This window comes from Ascidia mentula, chromosome 1 (genome assembly GCF_947561715.1).
Source record: "Ascidia mentula chromosome 1, kaAscMent1.1, whole genome shotgun sequence".
NCBI classification, from domain to species: domain Eukaryota; kingdom Metazoa; phylum Chordata; class Ascidiacea; order Phlebobranchia; family Ascidiidae; genus Ascidia; species Ascidia mentula.
The window spans coordinates 25839214-25865963 of NC_138566.1; the positions used below are offsets into that span (position 1 = coordinate 25839214).

At 39.4% G+C, this 26750-nt stretch overlaps 2 protein-coding genes across 2 annotated transcripts; one reads left to right on the top strand and one right to left on the bottom strand.

The window, feature by feature from the left end:
* Positions 1 to 5378: 5378 nt before the first annotated feature.
* Positions 5379 to 26571, bottom strand: LOC145893672 (F-box DNA helicase 1-like). Its single transcript, XM_082982100.1, has 20 exons — positions 26305 to 26571; positions 25780 to 25837; positions 25619 to 25722; positions 25348 to 25479; positions 24828 to 24985; positions 24383 to 24521; positions 24045 to 24232; positions 23771 to 23836; positions 23489 to 23665; positions 23081 to 23179; positions 22579 to 22804; positions 22359 to 22437; positions 22069 to 22298; positions 21412 to 21556; positions 20831 to 21033; positions 20272 to 20421; positions 7941 to 8064; positions 7580 to 7704; positions 6629 to 6763; positions 5379 to 5971 (listed from the first exon to the last, which is right to left on the bottom strand). The coding sequence occupies exons 1-20, from the start codon at positions 26389 to 26391 to the stop codon at positions 5822 to 5824; spliced, it is 2775 nt and encodes a 924-aa protein (XP_082838226.1). The 5' UTR covers positions 26392 to 26571; the 3' UTR covers positions 5379 to 5821.
* On the top strand, positions 10180 to 19721 carry LOC145893688 (NADP-specific glutamate dehydrogenase-like). The gene is made up of 11 exons (XM_082982101.1): positions 10180 to 10387; positions 13477 to 13567; positions 14647 to 14775; positions 15089 to 15160; positions 15713 to 15907; positions 16338 to 16491; positions 16867 to 17042; positions 17393 to 17490; positions 17788 to 17989; positions 18597 to 18756; positions 19225 to 19721. Exons 1-11 carry the CDS (start codon positions 10251 to 10253, stop codon positions 19314 to 19316), a joined length of 1506 nt encoding a protein of 501 aa, XP_082838227.1. The 5' UTR covers positions 10180 to 10250; the 3' UTR covers positions 19317 to 19721.
* Positions 26572 to 26750: the final 179 nt, after the last annotated feature.

Sequence of the window (26750 nt, forward strand, 5' to 3'; positions counted from 1 at the left end):
TGAGCCATTAAAAGTTGTTGCGAGCGGTTGAAAAGACTTTCAATTGATTGTGCGGGTGAAATACTCCCTAGAGAAGCCCGCGTTTTAAAAATATTATTAATTATGTGAAGTACTTGAACAAAGCCGAAGCCAAACTCCCAAAAACAAGGGACAATGTACATAGGTATCACGTAACAATGTTGTTGTAACAATGCCATTGCGCTATTCCAACGACAAAGAAAATCGAATCCGTGCATTATTCCTTCGCTTTATGATTAAACACGGAACAATGCACAGCAAAACAATGGCCGCATTTTAAACCTTGCACCACTGTGATGTAACAGTTGAATTTCTGAGGAATACGTCTGTGACGCCTGTACAGGAAAGTGTAACCACTGCTACAAGCTCAAATCTAGCGTAACGTTCCATGAATTTCTTGCGCCTTGTGTAACTTGATAAAAGGTGAAGGAAAAGGTGGTTGCGCAACTGGGATAAAATGTTAAATCCTTGTCGACCTGGCAAGGATTACAATTGCATTTGTGCACACTGTATTAATGGCCCTTCTATATTTATCTTTGTATCTGCTAAATGACCACAAATCACCATCTATTGAAGAATCACGTGACATGTGGCGGAAGCTGACGTCATAAAGGTCGTTGTATGCCAACAATAATAATGATGAATCAGTCACATGCACCACGTTTTCACTGGTGTCACACGAATTCGAACGACCAAAATAACTGGCGCTTATACTCGCTGTCAATCAAATGCGAAAAGTTTTATGGCAACTTTTGAATATGAAACGAGAATTACGAGCAGCATGACGTCATTGTATTACTCTTTGCTATTAAAGATCCGCGTCGGTTTTTGGAGATTGATGGCTCGGGCTAGACACTATTTGTACTCCCAGCTGACATAACGGAGGTTTAATCCACCGCATTCACTCGATTTGAAGTTACCGAGAGATGTTTGATTGCAATAACCAAACCTGTCAGCGGGACATGAACATTTTTGTGACTTTTGAGCTGAAAACATTCCACTCTTTTTAGCCGTTTATGAAATATTTGACTTTAGGTTTTAAGTAAAATTAACTTGGCAAATATTTAAATCAGAATTTTAAATATTTCTCCCAAAACTCCCAGAACTGCATTGTGTAACCACAGTCGTTTAGTCTTTAGTGCCATAAACTTTAAAGTAAAATGTCCTGTCATTTCCAGGTGTTATCGGCATCCACCTTTCAAGTGATTTGCAGCCAAGCGGACAGCTTTGAGGTCACTGAGCAGCAGCAGGTCTGCTCTTTCCCCCAGTGAAAAGTCGTCGAGATATTCAGTTGTATTTACATAGACGAGGTGGTAAATAGCGAAGTGGCATCACGCCGGCTCCGGAACGACCGATACGAGTTCGCACGTTGTGCAGGCACGCAGGCCGACATAGAAATCCTGCTGCACTGCCCAGGAGCGACATCGAGCGGTTGGCGATCGTCGGGCGCGTGGTCTCGGTTTAATTTCGGAGCAGTTGATGCCGAATGTCGATGATTGTGAGTTAGCTTACGGCCCGTATTGAATGACAAAGTTCGGGCACAAACCTTTTCCCAAGTCTACATCAACGCATTGATGGTGAGGTCGACATGAGTATTTTTTCAAACGTCGACGGTTAGATAATTCAGGAAACACATGGTAGAATGCGGTCAAGGGTTGGAAAAGTGCTTTATATGCCATAACACTGCCACTGATGTAAAACAAGGCATGCGGCTTGCGTGTTTTGGTGCGCAGGAGCAACGCGCGTCATGTTATACATCTGGACTGTGTTGAGGAATACGCTTCTGTTCCAACTTTGGTTGTTGAATTAAGAGTGAGAGGCGAGCACTCGGCTACTAAACTTGAGAGTAATTCTTTACTTGTTAAAATGAAATGTTGGAAGTAAAATCTGTCCGGAAATTTAACATGAGGTTAGAAACATCAGAAAAAGAGTTTAATTGCTAAATTAACCCAGCACTTATATTCCTCATGCATTTTAAGAATGCTTAATCAACTTTTGATTTATTTTGTGCTGTCCCCGAAAAATGTTTTTTTGGAAAAGTTTGTCAGGAAGTCAAATACTTACTTGCTGTAAATGCTGGGGTTGGACTTGACGCCTTGCACGCGTAAATGAACTCGGTCCAAAGCAAAATTACAAAAACAAACCGCAAATCAAAATCAACAATATCTGGTCTCGACAATGCACGACGAATGCTAAAAGGGTGTAGGACGACAAAAGAAGCATTCACAACAGTGTAACCCAACCGGGACAGTTCGTCAAAGGAAGAACGTCGCCCACGCATATTCCGAAAACGCCCCTCTATAGAAAACGCTGGAAACTGAAGTGGGATGAAATTCCCTTCTCCTTACCGTGCTGGCAATCCCCTTACAGAGAGAAGGCACAGGCTGCTTGAGGTATCGCGGCCAACCGTATGTGTTAACCGCGGAATTCTGTTGGAAGGGCGGGAGGGGTGTTTACGTAACTAACCTGGGGAATGTTGGGTTGTGAAATCCCTTCGTAATCTCCTTCTTGGCTACAACCGTTCGGAAGGTTTATGGAAAATTTTCCATATTCCGATAACGGATCTGACCAATGCCTCCAGTTCAATAGCGAAGTCATCGCCAAAAACTGGTTGGGTGCGCATTTTAGTTTACTGGTTTGTAGAAATGAACGCCCGACTTTGATGGTTATATTCGTTTTCACGTCATTTTCTTTTTCAAATTTCTTGCGATTTGAAAAAATAAGCAAAAAAGGTATTTGACTGCCTGCAGCTCAGTGATCATTATTGAATTGGCTTCTAAAAAACTAAATTTTTCATCAATCTCAGGTCAACATGCTAAACAACGAAGGATGGAATGAGGGAGTCAGATATTTTGAATATATTTCGTTCCGTGTCGATGCAACCGAGCGGATTTCAATCCTTGCAAGGCGTGGTCGTTGCCAATTTGCTAACATTTCAAAACAGTTACGTCATGGTAAATTTGATTCTGGCCCTAATATTTGTGTGACCATTAAGCTTGTGCTTTATTCTGCTGTTAACACGTCACAATACATTCCATAAACATTAATGTTTACTGTGTGAGCAGTGTTTTCCAACTTTCACGAGCCGATGACGTACTAATCCCTTACAAATGTAACTACGCACTGTTGACCGTTTAAAACGTTGACTGTTTGTTGAGGACGAACTCGCTTGCGTAATTCAATAATTCGATTTTTTTTATCAGTACAACAGCTGAGAAATCACAAAGTTTGTTACGGAAATAAGATGTGAGGTTTGGACGCCAAACAATATTAAAACGACAACTGCGTTACGTAAACCCATCAAATTAAGTGCATCGTTGGTGAATCAGTCAAACCAACACAAGGCGATAATATTCAAACTGCTGTGTGTCAATAGCAATTAATATATGTGTTCAAGAGTTTTTTAGAATAACAAGTGCAAAATACAAATAGTTGTAGTTTGGAATATCAGTTTATACATTAGGATGCATAACTCAGGAAAGCGCTGATTGCCGAAAATATATTGTCCTAATTATTTCGAATTTACAAAACTATTTTGATTTGACCAATGAACAGCGGTGTTGTTAATCTTTATTGCGGTGTGTGTTAAAACCATGTGTAGTTGTACAGCAGGCTGAACCGATACGCGGGCGTTTGGTTGAAACAGTGTTGAACCCAAACAGTTTGGTCCTGTCTTCACCTTTAGCTTTTTTGGCATTTGTAACCGATTACACTCATGAATGTGTGTGTGTTTTTCGTTACACACAACAAATAGTCCGTTGATTTAATCTGTTGTTCCATAAGTTAAAAAACAAAAACAAAATGGCGGACTATTTCAATGGAGGATTTGTTCGTTTTGTTGTTTTACGCTTGAATTGTTTCATTTAAAAACAACTGATTTTTGAAACCTCCTTTGAAATTTTAAGTTTGTTTGTAATATGTGTTTTCTTTACATTTGTTGACAAAATCAAGTGAGTTTATAGGCATAATACATAAGCTACAGAGCCAATAATGTGTCTTCGACAGCCGTAGACAAGGCTACTGTTTCGATCTGGTAGGTCTGATCACTGTAGCTTTGGGAACTGTTTCCAGTTGTTGCAAAATGTTCGTGAAAGAAAAAAGCTAAATTGATGGAATTTTTTTTTTGTTGATCTGGAACTGGGGTATAACATTCCAGTGTTTGTTTAATAAATCGATTTTATTCGATATGCCATGGCCAGATAGATGCAAAAGATATAGATGAACTGCTATAATACGGCTCCTGTGGCAATAATTTAATTATATCAACGTTTCGGCCACCATGCAGCAGCCTTCACCAGGATGTAAAAAATTATGAATAATACAACGTAGACAATGCTGAGGGGCGAACACTGAGGAAAAAACGCTTTCAAAAGGAACAAATGATGAACGATAAGTAAAGGCGGGGCGAACACATCTGCACTGCAATTATCGGCAACCACGGGTTATCATTGTTTTTGAAGTGCACGAGGTGTAAGGATAGAATTGCCTAGCAAGTGTCGATACACTGGGGGTAACAGAATATACATGAAAACCTTTCTTTGACCACACCAACGACATTAAATTAATTAAAAAACAATACACTATGATACAAAAGAAACAAATACCAAGTATAAACTTTGTTTGCCTACAGGCATAATAGAAACCCGCGTGTTCTTGTTCATTACTTTCCACACAAGAGGAACCACTCCAAAAATAGTTTATTAATTAAGAGAAACAAAAGAGCAGAATTTGAAACACTTCGCAAGCTACAGAGCAACAAATGGCGCCTCTGTATGAGTGGAAATACCCGAGTGTTTGTGAATACAAGGAAATCTTTCCTACGATTTGACTGGTTGGCGGTAATTTGTGGCCTATTAAGTTATTTAGGCCTTGCGGAAACGGAAATCTTGGTTTACGTCTTGGAGTTTTGTGGTGACAGTTAACAACCGACGTTATACAGTGGTTAATCAGTTTCAACAAACACATGTAAAAAAGTACTGGACAAGCGCGTCACGCGACAGACCAACGTTATCTGCTTGAAATAAACACAGCTAAAAGTTTTAACGCCCTTGACTTAAAATAGATTATATTTTGATTGGGAAATAATGCGGACCAAAGATCAACACTTTGGGCTTCCACCGAAGCCATGTTGCAACAAAGAAACTGACTCTGTTTGATGAAGTTTAACTAAATACAGCATGCCAGCAGCCTCGCAACTTGCACGAGATCACGCCACTGCTAACTCCACAGCGCCGGCGCGTAGATAATTAAATCAACACGACAGTGCCCTCAAGCGGTCGTGCACAAACTGCAGTCGGTCAAATAAATTTTACCGGGTTACCCTTATTCAAACCTTTCTTTGCCTGTCATGTTCTTGTCTAAATGGCTTTTATTGAAGAAGAATTGTTTGGCAGTTGTACAGAAAGGGCAAAAAAGACAGCTGCCAAATTAAAAGGTAAAAAAAACACACAAATAAACTTTGAAACTGGTTCAACGCAATCAGCAAAGAAACACAAGAGCAGTTTCTAAAATTAGAATTTCAATCTCCACGATTCAGTAGTAACAGGGATTGGTGTTAAGTGTTATTGAGAGAAAAATCCAAACCGTTGTTCCCATTTTGCCACTCAATTGGTCGAACTCTACGACTAACATCCCACCATCACTTAAAAATTGTGTTGTTATGTCTTCAAAGTAGCCTTATAGCCCATCCCCGAGTTTTGTGATTTCACTATACTGCATGATGTGATGAAAATTAGGGGCAGCATAATTTAAGCGCAAGCAAGCAAAAAAACATCATCAAGAAACCATGATACATCGGTATTTGTTAAACCGGGGGTCCAAACCGAATCCTGTGCGCATGCAGCATAAGTTGGGGATTGGAGGGGACAATATGATCGGGGTCACCAAGAATGAGGCCCCATCCTGGGGTAGCGATGTTGGCACACGGTGCACATAAGGGACCCCCCGACTGAAGCTGAAACAACGTAAATGTCGGGAATTATGACGGGAAATATTTCAATTGCTGATTAATTGTCAAGGGTTTATGTTCCGAAAAGTCGAAAATGGAGAAATTGTCGGTGGAATGGTAAAAAATTGCTATTCAAAGTTATAGGCTCGCGGAAACAAAGCTATGTTAGTTGTACACAAGAAAAACTTAATGTGAACGCGTAGTCGTTTGCCGTTTTGGTTTACATCCACACATACGATACCAATAAATAAACCATTGTCTTTTCGTGTAAACTACGTGAGATTTCCCGAATAAGTGAATAAAGTTTCCAGTAATTATTTTGCCACACCAATAACCGTTGAATTCTAACCGGTACCACGTACCGACAATAATTTTGCAACTGTTCCGGGTTATTAGCACTGAATACTAAAAATATGTTAGTTGTGTTACTGGGTTGTTTGGTGAAATCTAATATGATCTTCATGTTCCACTACAAGTTTGTGCAGTATTTTGGAAAAGTTGACCAGAATTCAGTTGAGAAACAGGTTTTTGCGCAAGGTTTTCATAGTTCGTGGTTTACACGAAAATACTAAAGTTTTGACATTTTCTTGAGCCCTTTCCCTTTTCTGAAGGCTCTTTTGTACAAAGCATTCCCTAAGGCTAGCTTGGAAGTTATTCACTTACATGTTTTATTTCGTCTTGTCTGAAGATCACCAACGATTTGTCGCTTACCGGTCGTTTACATTCAGCACACGTCACAAGTACGTTTGTTTCGTCACCAAAGTATTGTGACGCAGGAGTTGGCTTCAAGAATCGAACCTGTATTATAAAAAGAATCAAGAAAACTTTGTTGAAAGACGCAACAGATGACGCGATTCACTATTGGGCAGGGCAGTTCTAAATTTTAGCAAAAAAACAAGAACCACATGATTGTCAAGGTGGAATACGGTATATTTAAACGTCGACTCCCTGTTGACTGACACGTAACAAACTTAGCTATGACGCAACAATGGAATTGTCTTCAACAAAAGCGGGAAAGTTTGGAATTTGAAACTCCGGGTAAACAGTGGTGTTGCGTCAAACATTTAAAGTCTGGTCTTTACAAGTGAAAGGTGAAGCCATCGGACAAAGACATCGCAAGAGTCAGCTGGGTATGTATTGTGTGTAGCTGGTATTTATAGTTCGTCCTCTAATTAAACCAGGCGAGTACGATAGTCTACAACCTTGCATGTTGACCAATTTTCGAACTACACTACTCCTGCTATTTCACTGAATATACACAAAACGTTGTGACAAAAAATTCCCCCCAGGCCAAACTACAAAATGCGGCATAATAGGTAACAATGAATACAGTTGTCATTATTATGAAACAAAAATTGGTAGACCAGGCCGAACATAGCAAAATAATGAGGCCCACAGTAACATAAAAGCACATTTGGTGGACCAGGAGCAATATTAGGACTTTATCAGTTCCATCAACACCAGAGTAACTTCTTTGTTATCAGAGCGACAATTTCACCAACAAAACTTTTATGATTATAATGGATTTAGCTTGATAGCAAAAAAAATTTAGCATAAAATGTTTAGTATTATACTTTCAAGCGAGGTACTTACACACAATACATTTTAACTCACATTTGAAAGCCTCAGAAGTTGCGCAAGTGTGGGTGATAACTCTAGCGCCCTCTTTGCTCGCGTGGCGGCAACGTACAGAAGATTTGCCTCCTCCTTTAGAAGTGGGTGAATAACTTTGTTCTTTTCTAAAAGAGAAAAAAATTCTGAAAAACGTATGACATTTTACAGACAACCACCAGTTTGTGCCGTTAACGCAGATGGTTTGGGACAAGTTTTATTCCTTTATGAATAGCTTATGAGCAAAATCTATCAATATAAATCATTACAACTCTACATAATCTTAATTTTCATGCATATGGGTGATTAAGCAAAAGCCCGTTGTGAAGCTGAAGTACAGGCTTCGTCTTATCTGCACACTCACGTATGGAGGTGACAAGATCTTCTGAGAAATCACTGGATAATATCACGGTGTCAAACTCCAGACCCTTAGCTTTGTGTACAGTGCTCACTACGATGTCAGCGCTTCCATAATTACTCGGTAGACCCTGCAGTAGAACAGTTTACCATTAATACGACAACTCTGATCAGTTTTTTTATTCTTGATTAACAAAATGTGAATTAACCGTTGTTTTTTTCAACATAATTTAAATATCTTTCTAAGAAAGTCAACCAAAAAGCACACTCATAATTTAAAAAAAAGGAATTTTGTAAAATCTCAAAATAGAGAAAAATTGGCAACGGATATTTGCTGCATCATCATGTTTGTTTGCTTGTTCAGTTTTACAACAGTATCTTGCCCTATCACGACATTTGACATCAACATAGCGTGACCAAACATTCAACCGACATTTCACACACGTTTGATCGAATGCGCGCACACGCCCAAGCGACTTGGCAGAAACCTCGTGAATCTGAAACGAAACTTGCCACGATGTGTGCAAATGAACAAAGATGGTTAGATGAATCAAGCAATCCACACACCAATGTTTACTTGGTTTTGGTCATTTTAATCGCCTTAATGTTTCAACGCTTATTTTCAACCTTAATCGGAGATTACATGTATATTAATTCAACATGAGTTCATCCACGCATAATTTACACATTTGCTAAAGGTTTTTGGCTTTGCAGTTTGAACTATTTTATTGATATCATGTTTTAAATCGAGGCGATTCTGGAAAACGAAGGCAAAATGTATTGATCGCAAAGCAGACCCAGAGTTTTGATTGTCAGCCTTCGGAACGCTGCCACCCAATATGGGCTTCAATTGATTGCTGCATTTGGGTTGTTGCTGCTACAGGCAGGAAACTGTCACGTCATTTTCATGAAATAAAAATTAAATGACAATTTACGCAACAGATGAAGCAGTGTAGGCTTCAGGTTGCTATGTAAGTTGTCCTATGATTGCAGAGCATTTTCAGTTGAGTAATACATATCAGAGTGTGATTGTGGAACAGAGTTGAACAGTGTTGAACAGTGTTGTCATGGTTATAAGGCGGCGGTGTAAATATGGAAAGCTGCTCGACAACGGGCTAGAACAAGTATTGGAGGAATCCACCATTTGGATGTGACGAGGAAAAGAGCGGTAAACACCAACGTTGCCCAGGATCAAACATTGCACTGAGCAAAGCGATTTAATGATATCCAATAACATTGTACGTGAAGTGAAGGCTAACAGCGCTAAGGTATTCAACACGGGTGTCGTAAAATTCAAACTACAAAACGAATAGCGCTGAAACGGAACTGTACACGAAACTGTACCCGCAAAGTACACAAATTTGACGACCCACCGCAGGAATAGTTATGCTGGGACAGCACACAGCTTGCCTCAAGCTAAATTTGGAAGCGATACTGCCTGGGTGACATGTTTGCTAATGCTTTCCATGCATATGTTCGAATGCAATACTACGCTAGTCATGGTATTCAACTGAAAACGAAACGCATTCCAAAGAAGTATAGAAGAAAGGATACACAAACATTTTTTAGATAGTTTAGCATCGAGAATCTGCGGATTTAAAGACGTAATTTAAGTGGGCAAGACTTCTGTCACGTAGTCACGTTCTGCGTTACTTATTTGGTTTCACAAAGAAAAAGTTGAGTCGTCATCAAGTTCAGTAATAAGTGAAAGGTTTGAGGGTTCAAATCCCGGCGTGGTATAAGTTGTCAGGCTCAAAAAGACCAAATGGTTTAACATGAGATTTTTCGGAAGAATATTTCCACTTGTTCAACAGCGGAAACGTAATACGTGTTTCAAGCGGTGTCGCGAGGTCACACCGGCTCTTCTATTGTGACGTCATAAGGGCGCCGCGTATTGGTTCCACTTACCCATCGAAAGCGATCAGCTGTGGCGCACGCCCACCGTCTCGACCAATCAGCGCGTGTCGGGCGAAAACAAAAACTTTGAGCGACCTTCAGGGCCGGCGGTGACTTCCGCACAAAAAACTTAACGCAGCACAAAAAATTCGTCTGCTCAGCTGAGCGTGATGGCTGGGGTATGCTGGGGTGCAGTGCAAACTTGTACGTGCAAGGAAGCGGGTTTCACCCGTCGAATGTTTGCTTGAGGTTATTCCGACGCGCCGGGGTCTGTTCTACTTCAAGGGTAACTGAAGGTTACGCATGGGGCTGCAGGAAGCTTAAGTACTCTTCAACTTTCAACAACTGACTTTGTCGTTTTAAACAGACGTTCTATTAGAAAATTTGTAGACAATAGCATTGTAGGATAAATTCTAGGAAAATGGTCGTCTATCTCAGCACCACCAACACTGCCAAGCTCCTTCGGGCAGCAATGGGCCAAAGTGGGGCCCTAATTCGCCCTGCATCGTGCTCCCTCATCAGCGGCAAACAAGACAACCGGATTGTCTTCATAAAAAGGTAAAACTGAAAAGAGCTTTCTGCACTAACCGCTACGTTCGTCAAACGGCTGACATTTGCAAGAAACGTAATTTTTGTTCCCAAAGTGCATAAAACTGTGGATCAAGGCAATGTATTGTGGACAACGCGACTACTACTGGTTGCATAAGCGTGTAGTAAATGTTGTCTTAAGCGTGATGAGCATACACAATGAGAGAGTAGTTTCGAAAGTGTTTGATTGTCGCACACACACACAGTGCATTGACGTTTCCGTGAGGCGTTTTGAGGAGCGGAATGATTCTCTTTGACAGCTAACTGTCCAGTCTCATGCGAGTTCAGGCCGCAAAACGCACGCCAATTTTCTACAATCACGAATTTGCCCCTTGGCGTCAGTTGTCAGTTTGATAAAAAAGTGACGAGAATATATCGAAAAAAGCTCACGCTCGTCACGATACTGCTGGTGCTGAGTGTGTTACGTGGTGTGCACTGCAAATAAAATGTTTATTCTCCGGGTCGAAACTACAAAGAAACCGAGGGGTGTCTTTTGTGTTGCTTCACTCTAAAATAAGTTATACGGGGACGTTATACAAACACGGGCCTGTCTCTGGAGCGTATCAACATGCAGATAAACTCTGCTGCGAAACAACACACTGCCAGAGCTGTGATGAATGATGGTGCAAGTTAAGAAGACATGCCAAGGCTTAAGTAACCGCCGGTCTATATCAATATACCCTGGGGTTATGTGCCAGTTACGGACGGCTGGTCGTAAAGTTCGACTGCTGTAACTCGATTTGGTTGACCGGCGCTGAGATTGGTAGTTGTTGCTATTACCGACAGCGACGCCTCGCTCCGTTGGGAGTCAACTGAGAGGTGCTTTTGTTTTGAAGTAGGGACTCGATACAAGTAACGATAAAACATATAGCGCTTGTCTGGGACCATTGAACGCGTGAATAGATTTAAGAAGGCTTTTTTTAACACAACAAAATCAAAGTTACAAATACATAATCCCCCAAAGTTATGTGAAATATTTTGTGGTGGAATAAAGTATTTGTGGTGTTTTGGGAGAAAAATGCACTTCAGCGCCTCAAGAGAAGAATTTGTATTCCGGAAACATAACTTCATAATTATCATAATTTTAACACTAAAATAATATATTCGTTTCAATTCAACATGCTTTTTAAACGGGATTTCATCCAATAACACGTCACAAAACCCTGTAAATTTTCGGATAGAAATCTTATCACAACAACGTCTGAAATGTTTTCCGCTACATGGCGACAAAGCGCAAAAAACGGTATTCACGTGACCAGGCTGAGCTGTCAATCAAACTGCCGGCGGCAGCAAGCGTTGAAATTCAAAGCCTGTAAGCGGTTTCCGTGGTATTATTAAAAGCCTAGCGCCATATCCAATCTTAAATCTCAAAACAGCAAGTGCAGATGAGATATATAGACACGAGACCTGTAGATCGTAGATTCAAATGTACAACAAGCGGTGCAAGGAATCGCCATAATTCCAACAGAAAACGAGATACATGCAGCAGCCAACTTTTGCACGATTTTTTTTCACATACTACTCTTTTATTCATGTAATTTACAAATTGCTTTACCTTGATTTGAAGATCCAACGGTCAGTTCACATCGGATAAATCACGGATTACTCTCCTGGTTTGCATTTTAAAGATGTTCATTGAAGCGCGGCCAATATTGGCAAGGGTTTGTTTACGCAGGGGATATGGCAGTCTACGTCAAGATATTTAATTGCAACAACTTGTAATGTGCAAAGACCCGAGGGTCCAGACTAACAGCCGTTGAATTACAACAACCCATAAGCTCCAAACACACAATGCCTTGTAAACACCAGCTTTTCTCTCCGCGTTAGATCCATTTGTTACGTCACGAATGTTTTGTTTGTCCGCCGAATCGCGCGACTGGCAAAAAACAGAAATGCGAGCATCGATTGGTCTGGCTCGTGACATAAAAGAGGCGTTGGCTTGCGACCGGTATGCCAGCATGGTCAGTACGTGGTTAGCAACGCATAGTAGTTCCAACGGTTTTGCAGATCCCAGTTTAGATTTGCTTTTGTTGGTTTGTTGCAAATTACTGTGTACGAGGACATTACATGACAAAGGTTTCCTGTAGAAGTTAGTGAATTTGCCAAGATATTCTACTCATGATTATTGTATTACAGCACCAGTGCAACGAAGGTTGATTATACTGGAGTACAGTTAAATATAAGTGCGGTAGTTTAAAGGTCTGCTTGGCCTTCGAGCCTTTAGTTATGGCATGGAAAGTAATGCCATATCAGGCTTACATATATGTCATCAACTTCCGGTAGTTGTAAATCATGTCAGTGGTGAGGTGCTTGGTATCACGCCTGCAGTGTTAACATTGCTAGCACAACTCCACCCTACCCTGTGTGATTACAGGAAGTCGTTGGCAAGCAGAGAACCGCGGCATAGAAGGCACAATCAGTTGCACAGACAGGAAATAAAATACGGTTTCCATCCTGCTAACTCGCTCGCAATCGCACCTTTTTATCCACTTTAAACAGTATCACATCGCTTAGCACCTAGACAGTCCCTAACTTAGAAGTTTTGTGATTGGAACTTTGAAGTTCCATAGATTAACAAGGCTTGTTTTTGCAATGGACGCCATCGCTTTTGCACAGTCATGCTGGGCGACCATGACAAGTAACACACGTGTTTTCGAGAGCAGACAAGAGGGAAGAGAGGTGCAGCAGTTGCCTTTTTCTTAAAATCCTGGAAGGATGTTAGATAAACGATCGATTGTCGTGTGCTTCTGGGATGTGAGGGATAGGATGTTTATCTCAGGGCTGTGTCTTTATTCGACATGAAAGAAATCCGTCGCAATATATTGAGAAGTTCGAATAGAATGATCAATTTTAATCAGCCTGTATGTTGAAAATGTTATTCAAGGCTGCCAAAAGAGCCTGAGGGCGAACTCCCTAAGACTGTTTGCCCGTTTAGCTTTTGAATAATTTATGCCTGGGCTGTGGTTAGCGTTGTGTGTTTTATCGATTCCTTATCTTACAATGTGTTTCCCAACGTTGCAGGTTTCGTAATTGCTCAGTTTACATTTTTTTGCGTGAAGGCATTCCAGTGGAGTTAATCTGATGGCGACTTTAGAAGAAATTCAAACAAAAGTCCGAAGCCGGGATCCGAATCAGGAAGAATTCCTGCAGGTAAGGCGATGACAGTGAATTAAAGGCAATCAAACTTAATGTTACCGTTTACTTTTTAAAACCACCAGTGGTTTTTGATTGGCAAAATTGCACAATCATGTTGCATCTGAGGACAGACACTGACAATAGACTAACATTTGGAAATCAAAGAAACCACACTGCTGACTGGGCACTTAACCTTATCAGCGGTTGGAAGATAACTGGCATGTACAGTTGTACACCAATAAGATGTATTAGCACCAATATTGTAAAACATGATCCATTCAGGCGCCCTGGGAGATTATTTTGCACCACAAGCCTTTGGGGCATTTCGACAAAAGGAACTCAGTCATTCGTTGTTGTTCAAGTGTCTACATGCCACGTGCTTTTAACTGTATAAAAGCATTATTTCCCACGCCACGATATCAACACGCAGCGTACACGGGCAACACACGCGACACTTAGACAAAATCATGCGTTTGCCACGTGGAATTCACGCTCAAGTGTGGTTTTAGATGCGATGTGATTGCGTGAGAAGACGGTTGGAACGTTATCTCAAATTTTCCACTACTGTAAGTCGCCCACTGGGTTTTTCCACCGAAGTTTCTGGAGTTTAATGTGAAATTATAGCGGAAGCCAATTTAAGTCCAAAAATATGGTGTATTTTAAAATGCATGTGAGGAAAATAGTTGCGAAATTTTCTGTTCATATCATGTATGCAAGAAGTGCGAGCAAAGTGCCACGTTGCAGGATGGTACTTATGGTACATACGCACGTCGTGGTCGTTGGTTAATGAGCAACCAGCCGACAGTTGTGATAAACATCCATAAACGCACGTTCCACCGGCAAGATGAAAATTAAACAAACCAAAGTTCAAAACCTGTGATCGAAACTCCCGATGAAGGTCGCACATAAACCGTAAAAACGATCAAATGCAAGACATTCGCAGTCAAATGCAAATGTGGTTCTTCTTCCGACAAACTAGTCTGTCGAATTCAATGCTTCGGTCGCTGCCCAACCGACCAAATAAAATTGCCATATCACTTATCCATTATTGATTAATGGTCGAATTATTTCATTTTACTTTTGTGTGATTTTAGGCCGTGGACGAAGTTCTGACTTCCCTGAAACCATTGTTTGAAAGATATCCCAAGTACTTGTCAGTTTTGTCGGCTGTTTGCGAACCTGAACGCGTGATTCAGTTCAGGATTCCATGGCAAGATGACAAGGTTGGTAAAACGTCCATGTTTTCGCATGTTATAATGTTTTTAGCATTGAAACCAAGATCATATGCACAGTATGTCATTCTGGAAAATATGTAAACAATAAGGTTACCGCACTGTATAACTTGTCGAATTAATTAGAAGTCTTTGTTGTCCATGAGAGTGTTTGGTGATTCTGATACTTATTCAAAGAGTTCATTAAGTTGAAACATAAACTTTTTTGGTCACTGCAGTCAATTTCGACGTTCAAGACTTCGCCATGCTAACTTTAAATCGGACGCTTTGTCATCTATAACCACCTCTGTATGTTTTTCTGCAGGGTGAGATGCAAATCAACCGTGGATTCAGAGTCCAGTTCAACCAAGCCATTGGTCCCTACAAGGGTGGACTGGTGAGTAACCACGCCCATTTTTAAATGTGCCACGCCCTCGTAATCACCACACCGCTATCCAATCAGCAGCGAGTTTGAACGGGTCCACGCCTATTGTGAACCGGTTATAACGAAGAGTCAGCATAAATTCTTGCCATGTTAGCTCGTACTGACGCGACAAACACAAACTTAGGACCTGATTGGTCAAAAGCTTTCTTAATGATTAACCAATGCAATCTGTGGAAGCCGGTTGGTCTGACGTCACACGCATGAGCGAGGGGTGCGAATTAATAAGAAATGGGGATGGACAATGACATCAGCATTTTTGGATAGTGTCAGTAACTCCCTTAATAATGTGCATGACAATATTTATATGTCAATTTAAAATGTCCTCGTAACGAATGCAATTAAAATCAAGGCCGAAAAGAAAGATCACAAACCCTTTCAATTCATTGCATCGTTAGACACTACCCTGCTTTTGTTACATTAATCTAAGTCACAAGATCTATGAGTTCCTTATCAAATAAATAGGAAAAGTTGTCAAACTCAACGTAATATTATTTCGTCCTCTAGCGTTTCCATCCCAGTGTGAATCTGTCCATCATCAAGTTCCTCGGATTCGAACAAATTTTCAAGAACGCGCTGACAACTTTGCCGATGGGTGGCGGTAAAGGGGGCTCGGACTTCGACCCGAAGGGAAAAACGGACAGCGAAGTTTTGAGATTCTGCCAGAGCTTCATGACTGAACTGTACAAACACATCGGACCCGTGAGTGAACCACAGCGTAGTAGAAATGTAACGGGACGAACCAAGGTTACCAGAGCCGCATGACCACCACAGTCTACATGTGATTGGACAATTGTGGGCTGGCAGTAATCCGAAATGCTGGTCTCGTGTTTGACCAAACAACAAAGATCGCATTCATGTTGTTCATCATGGTCATTTACTTGTTATTTTGCTTCCTTTGAACTAGCTTATATCATAATTCGCCACTGATGCTGCCGGGCACATTATCGATACAAACAGACTCTTCTGTCAATAATATTTATAAATATTAACATCTCGGCTACGCAGCAGTCTCATCGGGCTTACTCTTCTGGTTGCTATTTATAAATGTTATTGCCAGAACGACTTCTTTGTATTGATAACTTATATCTCAGCCGGACTATTTCAATTTCAACGGTTAAATTATTTGTAGGACACAGATGTGCCCGCTGGCGATATCGGTGTTGGAGGACGCGAAATCGGATTCATGTTCGGACAATACAAACGTATTACAAACTGCCACCAGGGGGTGCTAACAGGAAAGGGTTGGGGCTGGGGCGGTTCCCTCATCCGTCCTGAGGCAACAGGTAAAAGCAACGCATCTTTTCAGAATGTTCAGAAACTTTTGTGCAAAATCAATCAGACTTCGTCAACATAAGATGTTATGCATCATATGTCAATCAATTTGATCTTTACAAGATATATAGGAAACAACCTAGGCCATTTATTGTCATGGTCATGTATATTTCATGTATATGTATATATGTGTGTGTATATGTATGCTTATAGCCTAAAATAAGGACTGTTTGGTGGTTCTAATACTTCATCAAAGACTGATCTTCACAAACTTTAAGCTTCAAAATAAACTTCCCTTTGTTGGATGTATTGGACATCCACTCATTACGCTAACATAGGGTAAAATTGACCAATAAACTTAAGGTGAAATCAACCGATGTTTGCAGGTTACGGACTTGTGTACGCCTTGGATTTCGCCCTCAAGGATCGTGGTGACAGCATGAAGGGAAAGACGGTGACCTTGTCTGGTTCTGGAAACGTGGCCCAGTTTGCAGCCGAGAAATGCTTGGAACTCGGTGCAACCGTTTTAACGTTCAGCGACTCGGCCGGAACCATCTACGAGGTATGGATGAACTTTTTATATTCAAAAATAGTCCGAACGTTTGTCCACTTTGGGTTTAGGGCTCCTGTCACTCTTCTTCTTTAGTAATTTTTCCACTTACTCGCAGAACGGGAAACTGATTGTTTTTTTTTCACAAAAAAAACACAATCCTTTATTTGGACCGAGATTATACTTGTTCTCTTTGTCAACTTATTCTAAAACTATTGTCCTGCACCATTATGATGTAAACGATCGGTACTCTTTACAAAATGGCGAATTTAGCGCAAGCGGATGACAAATTGTTTTCTGGATTTACAAAAAAGTGATCCTCATTTTCACTTCATTCGTTGACTTCTTCTGTCGCTTTTCAGCCGAACGGATTCGATGCTGAGAAAGTGAACAAGGTGGTGGCCATTAAAGATCGCCGGGGGAGGTGCAAGGAATACTTGCAGGAATCCAAAACAGCTCAGTAAGTTAGAAATTGGATAATTGGTTTCAATTGTACCACACACGCGACACCAACTACATGGGAATCAAACGCATATTGCCGATTCATGTTTTCTGAAGCTGTTCAGATTTTTGTATGAGCCTTGAAGTTTGTTTCAGGCCGACATATATGTCCTTTCAACATTATAAAGCATGCCAGAACCAGGGGACAATTATTTGACTCGTGAATAACGAATGCTAAATAGCACGTGAAAAGCAAAGGCTGAACAATATCAATTCCATAGCGACCATTACAACAAGAAACTCTATTCATCCCCAGATATTTCGAGGGCAAGCGACCATGGGGTGTGAAGTGTGACGTAGCACTCCCCTCAGCGACACAGAACGAGATTGAGAAGTCGGATGCTGAGAGTTTGGTGGCAAACGGATGCAAGTTTGTCTTTGAGGGAGCCAACATGCCCTCCGACAACGACGCCATTGAAATATTCAAGAAGAACAACGTGGTTTACTTCCCAGCAAAGGTTTGATTCTTGTGTATTTTGTCGGTTTAACAATTAACGCAACCATAGTTTGTAGTTACAGGCTAAACCAAGGGTTCCCAGAGAGGGAACCTCAGGGTTTCAAAAAAAATGCAAACGTTTCCTATAAAACTAGATAGTTTTTGAGCAAAAACTTTTGTTGTGACGTTATACAATTTTAAGCAACAATTAAAGTGATAAAGGTGTTTACTTTACGGTTTTGATGTATTGGGGGTTCCTCGTCAAATTAAATAACGTTGAAACGTTCCGTGGACACAAAAGGGAAATCGTATTAGGTGTGGCTCTCTGCGCCGCCTCTAAACCCGTCAAAACAATGTAAATACATATATGATTGACAGATACATGGTGCAGAAGTTTTGCATAATTGCCGAGACAACAGAATACCTTTTCGGTTCAGCTTTTTTAAATCAAATTCCAAATTTTTGTCCAATGGAAAAACCAATGCTAAACTCTGGGTTAATTGAGTTGGGAAAATGACAAAAAGAAAAGATCTCATGGTCAAACCCAAACCAGGGGGTAACATGGGCGTCGTACAACCTGTGTTTTTCGTACAAACCCACTATTTAATTATCTTTCCATACATATACAGGCGGCCAATGCCGGAGGTGTTGCGGTCTCAGGTTTGGAGATGGCTCAAAACTCGGGCAGAGTTCACTGGACGAGGTCGGAAGTTGACCAAAAACTTCAAGGAATCATGGAGAATATTTACAACACATGTCGGGATACGGCCGCTGACCTTGGACTGCCAGGCGAGTTGTCTATAGAAGAATTGCTGTTCCGAATTTACAGCGGAGCGCTAACGTCTGTTAAACCCTATGTTTTAAAATTGTTGCATTCTAAATTGAATGTAGCCATCCCCGCTAACTACACCCGGGATTCGAACCCGCGACATCTCGCGCACGAATCAGGTTTTCTGCTTGGTTTATAAATCGAGCGTTTATAATTAACAATGAACTCTAGTGAAAAGTTCGAAAACCACAGAAGTAAGAATACAGCAACAAAAGGGTTGTTGCAAAAAACAGGACTCATACAGGGACGAACCCACAATATTTTTGTCTGTACTACCTGAGAAAACAGTTAGAAATGTTGCTCCCAACAGTTAACCATTCCTTTCTGCCATCACATGGTTTGTGACGTCTATCTCCACATGGCATGAAGTATTTTGCCTCTAATTGTTATTTACAGCATTTTAAAACCAGTGAACTTTTGTTTTGCAGGTGATTACCAACTCGGAGCAAACGCTGCCGGGTTTAAGAAGGTAGCCGACGCCATGATCGAACAAGGTCAAGTTTTCACCAACAAACTTTAAACCAAACGAAACCACGTGACAAGCGGGAATTTCCCAAATCAGCCCGCTTGAAATTTTTTTTACCGAAATTGAATCAATTTTTTTAAGGTAAAAACTATGTTGGCTTTGAACAAAGCGGTCCATACGTTCGTTTATAGTTTTGACCTCTAAACTCTATCGCGACCAAATTTACCGCAAGATTTTATTCTGCTTTTTAGGCAAATTGCGTTTTTAGTTACGGCCCAAATTGCACCAACACTGCTCGTAAACTTCTGGATTCAACATGCGAAATCGTACATTGTTATTATTGTTTTTAATCTTCTCGCTATTTCGTCAGCATTCGTTTCTGTAAATATCCATGAACCTAACGTTTGGGTGGGGTTGTAATTGTTGGAATCTTACCAAATAAAAATGCCTTATCACTAATTTTGTGTTTTGTGAGATTGTGTGGATTTTGCGCGATATCAACATTAACAAAACATAATTCTAAACAATCGCGAGATTTAGCGTGGCTGTCAATAACATAAGGAAATCACAGCAATTAGTTGAACGTGCGTTTCGATTAAAACGAACCAGACTTGACAATAAAAGCAAGGATAAATGAAACCAGCCCTTTAAAAAATCAAAAACACACAAATTATTAAACCTTTTTACAGCAAACACCACTAGATCCACAATCACATTCAATATACGTTTAAACGCGAGATTGCCCAGGTAATAAAGCGATTATCACAAGCACACAGTTATTGCAACACAAAGCTTTCAAACATGGAAAATATTTCCAGTCTTATCATAGCAACATAATGTGGAAAAATACACCCAGCATTCAACACCACTGTACGCATTTGTAAATTATATTCCTGAGCAAAAAACGATGATTTCTGATTTACATTTTCGATGATGTCAGCGCATAAAACCAACTGACAAACAAATATATTCTTTTTAAAGCGTGGCAGCATCTGTTTCAGTCACTGACCTTGAGTTTTTCAATGGCTTCCGGCACCTTCTCACCCAAAGTTTTCACGATTTCAATTTTCGAGAGAAGTTCCTGATCCTCGTTCAGTTCCGCTTCATCGATCAACCGTTTCAAACAATCGAATCTCTTGATGAGGCGCGATTTGATTTTCTGCAAGAAAGAAATTATATTTGTATAGTATTTATTGCTAACATGGCAGCTGATTACATTCAAATTTCCAATGAGCAATATGTCAACGAACAAATTTTGTCTGAGATATGCTTCCTTTTATGACAAGCCCACCTCGGCTTGAATAAAATACTTATTAAGGTATTGCCAGAATAGCAAGAGTTTGAGAATTTTGAAACACAAATGCATTCACAAACTTTAATAAATTGTGTTTATTCAGATATATTTAACTTCTAATAAGATTTCAAAACAAATCTTCATTCCCAAATACGTATGTCCAAATCGGAATCTAAACGCGTGCCACTTATTTTGGTCTTGAAATAAAGCACCCTGCTAACGTAGAATGGCCAGGAAACACCAGGCGGACAATCCTATAACCGTACAAACATACATGTCTGCTCCCTAATCCCTTGGTAAGATGATAAATGTCCAGAATAAGATCAAGACCCAACTTTCCGGCTCCCCCAACGACGGCGACCGATCTTTCTTTCATCTTCTCGTCGGATAGGAAGCTCAGAGTCTTCTGTATAACACCTCGGTTGGTCCGACACAAGAAGACGCGTTGATTTCCCTCCACCCGGCCAGACACCGACCCTACAACAATACAAAAGCAAATCAAGAAAGTGCGAAATGCGATATAAGATCCTAGTTGTCTTGTTGAAACCAATGCTTCCCAACATTTTTGTTGTCCTCATATAAAACCATTAAGTCTGCGGACCCCTACTAATAATTTACCGCGAACGTTTTTATGTTTCCTAAAGAAATTAGTGGAAGGTCAGTGGCTCATACACAATATCTTTAATAAAGATTTTTTTCTAAAACTAATATTTGAAAGAAATGCAACAGTCCCAAGGAACTGATAATGCGGAATATAAAATTCCAAACGATTCTGTTATTTAATCCAGCAATCATAAGTTATATATCTTTGAACAAGGAGGACATTTAAGGAACCGAATTAAAACAAATTCCCACCCCACGACCCAACACCAAGCAGGGTTTTGTCGGAGATTTTCATCTGATTGTTCTGCTGTTCGTTCGGGGGAAGAAATCCATTGAATTTAAATGAGCGCAGAATGCAATCCGCGACCTGTGCGATTTCGCCTCCAAATCGAAAACTCTGAACACAAATAAACTGAAAAAAGGCAAAAATACGAACTATCAGCAATTTATTTCTGATGCTGCCCGGAAAATTACCAATCTAAAAAGTTTTTTTTGGTAATAATGTTTATAAACACCAACGTTTCAGTTGCCATGTAACTATATTTGACCGTCGAGGTTTTTGCACATAAAAATTGGTACATCCTGATGAAGGCTGCTGCATACAAACCAAAACGTTGGAGTTTATGAATGTTATTGCAAGCAGAGCCTTCTTGGATTTATATAAGATTGGTAGGTTAACGGCGTTCGCTTTGGAAAATAGTAAAATTTAAAAATTTGGTGCAACAAATTTTTTGGAGTAACAGGTACCTGCCAACAACCTTTCAAACAAACAAATCTAAAGTTTCCATAACGCACAATAAGTGACGTTAGGTAAAGGTGGATTTCAGGAAAAAACCTTCACTATAGTAACTCATCTCTATCAATTCTCATAAAGAGTGTTTCCTAATAACCCAATAATCCCTGTGGAACCTGAGTCAAGTAGTAAGTATGGGAAGGGATGATATGAAGCAGGGCGTCTCGTGCTCTACGGAAGCCGTAAATTTGTTGGTGGGAATCACCCACGAACACCAAGGCCGTGTGTTCCCGCTGACGTTGCAAAATATCCCGCATACACTCTGTACAATCCTGCGCCTCGTCCAGCATTATGACGTCATAACCGCGTATTTTGGGTTTGGTCAGTTGCCACATCTTCAGGTAGACTGTAGGAAGATAGAGTGTTTTCAAAGTCGGACGGATATTGGTAAATATGAAAGGCTTACAATCGTCGGTCATTGGCCATCTTTTGTTTTCTAAGTTACTTGTGTTTTTCCAAAACGTTTTTGTCCAGTTTAAAACCATCTGAGAAAACAAAACAGTTAATATCACAACACTACATTAAAAAAAACGTCAGTAGAAAAATAGACACCAGACAAAAAAAATAAACCATAGAGTAAGAATTGTTCAAAACAATTAAAAAACAAAAATCGCATAAAATCTGACCATTCGTTCGGCAAATTCCACCTCCACCCAAACCCACTTCCCTTCAACTTTCTTCTTCTTTTTGGTCGGAACGTGAGACATCCACAAACCCATCGCATCAGACGCCATGAAAATGATCAAAGTCTTTACGATTAAAACGGATTCTGACGACTGCTCATCCGACATTCCAAGTTTCTCTCTGACGTCACGAGCTCGTAATGAACCACGTGACAATTTATATCGGTGGCTGAAAAATGCAATGAAATATTGAACAATTTTGCCCAATGATATTGAAGAGTACGTTTTGTGTCAAACAAAATGTTTATGTTGTTTGGGAAATGTTTATAAAAGGTTTTGTGAGAAAACCTGAATGTCTATGATTTCAGTATAGCTGTCACGTGATTGAATAGTGAAACCTATACTGTTTACTGATAAGTTGAAAATTTTTTATGAGAATTTAGGAAGAAAATAGTGCGTAACCAGTTGACAGATTTTAAAAATCAACCAACAGCAAATAACTCACCTGCGAATGTTCATTGATCTGTAAGCTAGACTGTGGAGAGTGGAACAAGCCACATTGCGATGAGAGTAGAAGGCTTGGTTGCCCAGATCCACAACTGCCCTGAAATAAACAACAGAAGTATCACGTGACCAAAGATGGGAACATATCAGACAGGTCTATCAAGGTTTAGAACAAAAAGGGCATTCTAAGTTTATTTTTATTAATAATATAAAGATATAAAATTAACTGAGTTTGACAGATTTAATTTGTATTCAGGAACACAAACAACTGATTTACTTAAGAGGACGAAAATACTGACGTATGTTGCCAAAAACATTCACATGTTTTTTGTTTACTTTGTACTCATCAGCTCAACCCCCTTTAAGGGGTGTTTCATATACACCAACTTCCCTAAAAGTTGCTACCTACTTGCTGAAAGATGTGTAGAGAAAGTATTTGTTGGGGTAAGAACTTGCACAAGCCACAAGAGTGGTGGTTTTCCCAGCTCCTGCGTAAGCCATGACTCGGACAAGATGGTTGGGTTGGAAGTCATGTCCCACAATCCTCTGCTGCTCATGTGTCAGATTGTCAATGCTACTTTCATCACTATATGAACAAGGTGATAGTTAGAAAAGTTGTTTTTAATTAGAACAATGATTTTGGACATGTATTTATTGCAAGAATGTAGTTGTTTCTATCAAAATAACCTACCTCAATGGTAGAGGAAGGGACGCATTCTCAATCGAGGAAATTGAACAAAAAATCCTGTAGTGGTATCTAAAAAAATTATAATAAATATATAGACACCTATTTTAAAGCACAATAAACTTAGGGAAGCATTATGTAAAATCGTGTTTAGTACAAAAATGATACAAAATTTTAATCTGGTTTTACTTAGTGCCACAATGAACCATACTAGGGCATTACTTTACACAAAGCATTGTACAATATTCAAAGATAATATAGAGATCATAACACAAAATACTCCTGAGTGATGACTTGATGCTTGTGAAGGATCCACAGCAACGATGCCAGCATATAAAGAAAATCCATCACATCTGGAATCGGTTTGAAAGAACATAAAATATCAATTAACTTTTTGATCTGCACCGTATCTGGGGATAGAAGTGCAATGGCAGAACAAACTGTCCAGATGTCACCATCATCCTTTATCTGAAACAAACATTGAATGCAACTACAAAAAAATCTTTTCAAACAGAAATTACCGACAGTACGTAACACATTGTGTCATTAAATCTCAAATATTCTTGAAAAAGGTTCTACAGACAAAAATTATGGTTAATAATTATAAATTAAACTCACTACAAAGTTATCAGCAAATAATCTCTTCTCCAAAATATCTTTTGCAAGACTGTACAACTGATGCCCTTTCAAGGTCTTGTGTAGTTTAGTTAACAAGCCCTCGTCGATCATTTCAAGCTTGCAGTTTTTTTTTACAAACCTGAAAATGCTTGAGGTGATATATATGTATATGCTTGGGTGGGATAAATTAGGCAATGTAAGTATGTATTTTCTGTTGTTAAAGCCCGAAGGTAAGGAAAGACTATTTAAAAGGCTACATTTCATCAGAAATCAACACATTATTAATTATTTTATATTTACAGAAACTTACAGTACCACATACTTATTATAGTAATTTAATGTCGCAGACTTTCCTAAAATTAAAAGGAAGTCCTACATCAAAGAGTGACCGAGCAAATGTCTTAATACAATGTTTGGAGCATCAACGTTGTGCTAAACATTTCACCTGATTGTATCACCAATATATGATGTTACAGGTGGTTTGCTTTCACCAGCCTTAACTTCTAGATTGAAGCCACTTGAACTCATCAAACCCAGAACATTCTCATAAGCGTTTATGTCGTTTTGTCTCACCAAGTGGTAAACCTTCTTCCAGAACATGTACTGAAACACAATGTTCTAAAGTATTTCGCAGCTTTGTAGTAATATGGCTTTTTTGCATATATTTGCCAATATTTTCACTAATTTGGCGGAAGCACTTGCTGACTACAAAAAAAATATGCTGTAACAATGAAACATGGTTTATATGTGCAATCACACATTTTAAATTGCTCATTTTTTGACAAATACATATTTTTAGGGTACCGTATTTACTCGATTGTAGGCTGTCCTCAATTGTAAGGTGCACAAATGGTAGGGTAAAAAAACTTATTAGGCGTAACTTACAATCCAGTAAATATGGTAGTTAGCTTTGCAACAATGTTCACTTTGCATACTCAACCCCAGCAAGACTTAATTACAGACACCTTTTGAGGTTTGATGATGTCTTTCCATCTATTGCAAACTAGTGAGCATGAAAGCATCATATCCTGGATTGGAAGGCATGAAAATATGTTTTCCAATACATGTTCTGGCAATTGTGAAAAATCAAACTTGACCTGTGAAAAAAAGTTCACAGCGTGTTAATGCATTGAATAAACAGCGTCGTCAGTATGTTTGTATATTGTTTTATTAAATTGTTAAACAAACTAGTCGATAACACAAACAAAAAAAACTTTTAATTGGTTTGCAATATACTTGGCCTGGTAAAGGCTGACTTCCATTCATTACAGAATCAGGCAGAGAAGAAACAAAGTCATCAAAATCATCATCAGAAAATTCAAAACATCTGTTTAATTTTTCTGTTGTCAAGAACATGTTTAAGTGTTTAAAAATGAGTACATGGTTGATTAAAATACCTTCATGATTTATGGATGTTTTGTGTGATATGCTGATATTACATCCTGCTCCCTTGGTCTACATACAATTACAATTAGTATCAAACATATATTGTAATGGCAAATGGAACCATAGTCTAAAAATAGGGATATCATGGTCAATGCAATTGGTTGCATACAGTAGATGACAAATGCTAGTAATGTCAGGTAGCAGATCTTTTTGGTCGATTGCTGCCTTGTATGAATAAAGTGAAAGCATAATATGTGTCAATTACTATGGCATAATAATTTTCAAATAAGATTAGAGAAAATGTAATTAGAAACTTTTCAAACTGAACATCAAGTAAAACTTCTTAAGGATAGAAACACAAATAAAGACATTTCAGCAGTTGAAATTAGGCCTACATGCAATCATCGGCTAACCTCAAAAGATGCTCATTTCATAAGGTTTCTATCAATTGGAAGTTAGTGCGCAAACGTTAGCACACTGGCAAAAAATTTAAATCAATCAAATTCTCATGTTGTTAACAAATCTTTTGTACTCACGTCCAAATCTTTGAATTCTCTTGCAATTTTTGAAGGTGTATCACCAGGATAGGAGGAATCCAGTTTTCTTTTGTTGGATGAACTCATTGTGTGTTTTTACATTATTCGTGTTTCAAAGTTGGCCGGACGCCCGGAGCGAAGACGATTCTCATACAGGTTTTTAACGCTTTAAAGCATAAAAAAAGGTTCAGTCCAGATACATTCATTCCATTTGCTTTGCAAAGTTTTCCTCACAATACTTCTTCCTGTCACTTTCATTTAGGTTTATTTTGCTCTAAACTGTTTCGAAATGTCGCAATTGAAAGAAAATAGTTTTTGTTGGTAAACATTCCCGGGGAAAGAACCGCTTACTACTTTCACAACGATTGATTAAAAACATGCAGCAATACCATAGAAATCTTTGAAATTCATATCAATACTTTGATTAAAGTAATTACACGAAATAA